At 41.2% G+C, this 5000-nt stretch overlaps 1 protein-coding gene across 2 annotated transcripts in view; it reads left to right on the forward strand.

Moving 5' to 3' along the window:
* sh3kbp1 (SH3-domain kinase binding protein 1) overlaps window positions 1-5000 on the forward strand; it is a 48887-nt gene that overhangs the window by 12713 nt on the left and 31174 nt on the right. For both annotated transcript variants that reach the window (XM_047150092.2, XM_017453029.3), the window contains exon 2: window positions 2835-2992. In XM_047150092.2, coding sequence (XP_047006048.1) covers window positions 2835-2992 — 158 coding nt within the window. The remainder of the gene's footprint in view (window positions 1-2834; window positions 2993-5000) is intronic.

The following is a 5000-nucleotide window of genomic DNA, read 5'->3' on the forward strand; positions in this document are numbered from 1 at the left end:
GAAAATGGAGGGTGTAATTCCTAAACATTTAATACAATATTGTTGTTTAACCCGTTCAATTAAAGCTTGACGTCGACACTTCAGTCAGGTCCTGATTGCTTCATTTCAAATCCGGCAACATTCCCGGAATTGTGTCTCTGTCCAAATACTTATGGACCGGGCTATACTCATTAATATTCATTATACGCTAATTAATATGCATTGCATAATTAAAAATATAGAAAAGTACATTCAGTAGTATAATACATTCATTAATATGCATTATAGAATCAGTAGTATTAGAATATAGTATTGTAGTATTTTAGATAAATTTTAGATCATCCTGTGGTTAATATTCACTATACACTCCTAGATGTTTAGTCGTACAATCAATAAAACTCATTATGCATTTAGTACTTCTCATTATACACTCATTAATATTATTCATTAAACACACTAATTTAATAGGCCTGACTTAAAATGTTTAATTATGATGTTTTATACATTGATGCAGAATCTTTTCTTAAACAATCCCAATGTATCTGAGAATACATTCATTTTCCCTCCCTGATGTGTGTGTGTGTGTGTGTGTGTGTGTGTGTGTGTGTGTGTGATCTGATACTCTCAGATGGGCTCAGCCCATGACTCACCATCACATAAACGTGATGCTCATCATCTCCTCTAAACATTATACCATGGTTACCATAGTAACCCCACTGACCACCCCCTACCCATTCAAACACACACACACACACACATTGTAATCCTCCTCCTACCCCCTAGGGACGTTGTATAAAAGTGCTGACTCCCAGAATGCTGTGCAGCTGCTCTGTCATGCCAGATTTTAATTAATTTCTTTCACTCTGACCCATCAACACAACTCGGTGTGTGTGACATGACATTTCAGTGAGTGTGTTTAGTGCTCTGCGTGTGTGTCTGTGCGTGTGCATGTGTGTGTGGGAAAGAGGGATTTACATTTGCATGAATGCATGCAACACATTTCTGTGCACACTTGTGAACGAACACACACATATGCACACACACACACACACACACACACACTTTTTTTTTTAACATATATTTCTACATGAGCTGAACCCAAAGAAAGAAGGTGTGTGGGCGGGGTTATGTATGAGCTCAGTTAGTGATGTCATCAAAGGCACAGGAAGTGGGGGGTGGAGATTTCAGGATATCTTTAATAATAATAATAATAATAATAATAATAATAATAATATAGATTAACAAATAGAGTTTTGAGTTTGTGTGTTGGAGATAATATTCCGGTTAATACCACAATGATTTGTTTTGACTGTTACTGGAGACTCCTTCCATAACGAGCTGTTGCTATAGAAACGATGGCTTATTAGAACGAGTGTGTTAATATAAACCTGTGATTGGTATTTGCGCTGCTGTCAGAGCCGCTGCTCTAGAAAACTCCTCAACACCTCCTGACTCACCTTCAGCGGTGCTGTGGTATAAGTCAGTGTAATCACCCAACAGTGATTTGACCCTGATTGGGCTGTGACATCATACTGGAGCACACGCTGCTTAAAACTGTCTGATTACAGAGGGATGACGCATTACCCTGAAGAGCCTGCATGCTTCGCTAACAAGCTAGCATGGCTAATGTTAGCGACGAAGAGACGATGGTTGTCATGGCAACGTTATGTTATATTCTGACAGGTTTGTCTGAGTTAGCTAATCTGACTGATATTATGATGATATAGTATGCAAGCATTTCTCCCATAATTTGCATATTTATGCATATTCATTGAGCCTGGTATTTATAATGGCCATGGAGGTGCAGAGAAGTTCTCCACGCTCATTCTGCTATTTTTAATCACTCTATACGCTCGGCTTTTTGCCCCCTCTTTCACTCTTTTATCTTTCCAAAAGCCCCCTCTGTAAAAGGAAAACACATCTCACTTCATGGTTTGTGTGTGTGTGTGTGTGTGTGTGTGTGTGTGTGTGTGTGTGTGTTAGCGTGGTATGACTAGATCACCTACAATGATTTCCAAGCCACGTCATTAACCCATCACAGCGGTGTGTGTGTGTGTGTGTGTGTGTGTAATTATAGTTTAATAACATCCACACTGTTCCAGATCTCATCTTAGAGCTGCCCTTACTGCCCCTGCTGCTAATTTGGTTTACTGTAAGGTGTTGTTGTTGAGCGTTGTTGTGTGATGCTGCTGTGTTCGAGGTTAGCGGGTTAATTATTCTCAGAATCTCCTAATGGAAAGGGGCGGGGCTTAATGCTATATCTCTACAGGTTTGGGTGCTTCTTATTGCAGTGTGCTTTTATTACTGAGGGTTTTTTTATACGGCATACATATGAGGAAGAGACGTGAGCTTGGTTTGTTGTCTCACATAAAACAGTTTTAACTCGGACAATCGATCAGACCAAGACACAGCTGTAAATGTCTACATTCGATTAACCGAAACCCTGCCCTGAAACTCTTGATAAACTACGGAATAACTGAAACTCTCTCATTATCCTTTACATCATCAGCAGAAATCTCTTAACCCTTTCCATTCCAACCACAACCATTTCCAATATAAAGTCATATCTCAAAGCCTTTATAATACATCATAATGAAATTAATCTCTCACCTTTCTCAGAGCCTTACAGCTCAAACACCTTAGAACCAATTAAACCTTAATGCAAATCCATCATAGTGCGTCATAAACTAAACCGGCTTCATAAAGTACGTTATAAACATTTCATGTGACATCGTGACAGAAACCTTCTATAAGGCGTCATTACCCAAACCCCACATAATACACTGTCATAATCAAACCTGTCTCTCTCTCTCTGTCTCTCTCTCTCTGTCTCTCTCTCTCTGTGTCTCTCTCAGTGGAGGCCATAGTGGAGTTTGACTACCAGGCCCAGCAAGATGACGAGTTGACCATCGCCATCGGTGACATCATCAGCAACATCAGGAAGGATGAGGGGGGCTGGTGGGAGGGCGAGGTGGACGGCCGGAGGGGCCTCTTTCCAGACAACTTCGTCAGGGTGAGCACTTCCCCTGTTTCCACGTGACCTTTGACCTCTGATCTCTGATCTGCCGTTGTCTTGCAGTATTGCTCTCACTGGGCACATGCACATACACACACACACACACACACAAACACACACACACCCACACACACACAGGTAAGCAGTTAGCAGTTTCACATTCATCTGTGTCAGTGTGTGTGCGTGTGTGTGTGTGTACTAAAGCATGCAGGTTGCTGTGAGTGCTGACACAGCTGGTCGATTTGCTGTGTTGCAGGATGCAGACTACTGAAGCGAACAGGATGCTGTCTGTGTGTGTGTGTATGCATGTGTGCGTGTGTGCGTGTGTGTGTTAGAGACCGAGAGAGAGACATTACATACTACAATATATTATATTATATGCTTTGTCTGTCTTTTTTTTGTTTATTGAGTCCATATATGGAAATAATGGAAGCTCAGAGTGGGCAGGTCTTTAATACCATAAATGGGAAACTGGGGGTGTTTGGGAGTCTGCATGATTTCCTTCTGTATTGATATAAACCTTTTTCATACACGTTTTCCTTAAGGTTTAACAGTGAAGCTAGAATCTTTCAGAAAACGTATGCAGTCATAAACAAACACACATTTGAAAATGGGCGAGTCTTAGAGTCCATAAATGGACGTAAAATCACACCCACTGGTATGCAGTCCACAGATATGCCCATTAATCTGGTTTACATAAACATATATTATTTTCTCAGTACTGAGTCAGAATTACTGTCTATTTTCACACACGCAGAAGGAGAAGTCAGAGTAAGAGTGTGGCCGAGTTCCCCTGTCAGCTTCTCGTGCAACTTCTGCCACGTAACTTCCTTTTTTATTCTCTCTGTCAGAGCTGTCAGTGATCATCACTTCCTTCCTCAGCGACACGAGCAGAGCGATCTGAATCGATGTGACTCTCTTGACTCCAGAAACGAATCTTTTCATGATGGTGTCGACCGTTAGCCATCAGCTTCTCTAATCTGATATTTTACAAGTTCCTGTTCTTCTTCTGTTCACATGAAAGGTTAGAAATAAAAGGTCAGAGTTGCAGAAAGAGCCATAACAACATCCTGCATCTATAATGTAGGCTCTGAGAGATATGTCCTTCTCATTACAAGTCATTTAGAGTTTACCTAGCTAAGCACAGGATGTGCATTCGTGTAAATAAAGACAAAACTGTGGAGATAAACACAGCAGGTATAACGCGGAATGACAAAATGACCAGCACTTCAGGGAATAACAGACAGCTCTGACTCGGCTGAACACCCGATCAGAACTTCCAGTTCAGCTGAGGGGCGGGGCATTTCTCCTAAAAGGGATCTCCTATGAGCGATAAACATTTAACCGCACGTTGGTGCTCACTGGCACTTAATAATCGTGTGCTGAGTCAATATTGCTAATGTTACACGTACACACACGGCAGTGCTCAACCGTTTTATAGCAAACACGAGAGCACGGCTGCGTCCGAAACCGCGTACTTACCTACTATATAGCAGGTGAAATACACGTGTTTCGGTAAGTGCAGGGTTTGGGACGCAGCCCACGGCTTCAAGCAGTCGTCTATTTGCACGTACAGCATGACAAATAATTATCCGCACTTGAAGCATGCGTAAAATTAAAAATGAAACACCCAAAACTGTATATGGTTCCATAATGAAGACCGACTGTGTGTCGATGCCTGAAATTCTGGAGGAAACGTCGGACGGCGTGGCACGGTGATGTAATGACGTGTGACGTTAATCGCTCTATGTTCTATAACATGTAAAACAGGAACATGAAAGGAGTATTCTAAAAGCAACTCATGTAAACACCTTAATCACAATATTGTCCTATTCAGAATAAGGCCAGTAATTAGATTACTGCTGTCTATGTAAACGTAATGATAGATAAATGACAGATGTTCCTCGTGTCTCAGACTAAAATCCTCCCCACCATTTTTGGAGTAGTGATGCCAGACCTGTTCATGAACATGAATATTAACAAAATTATATTTTAGTTAATAAGT

Source organism: Ictalurus punctatus, chromosome 23 (genome assembly GCF_001660625.3).
Source record: "Ictalurus punctatus breed USDA103 chromosome 23, Coco_2.0, whole genome shotgun sequence".
NCBI lineage: Eukaryota > Metazoa > Chordata > Actinopteri > Siluriformes > Ictaluridae > Ictalurus > Ictalurus punctatus.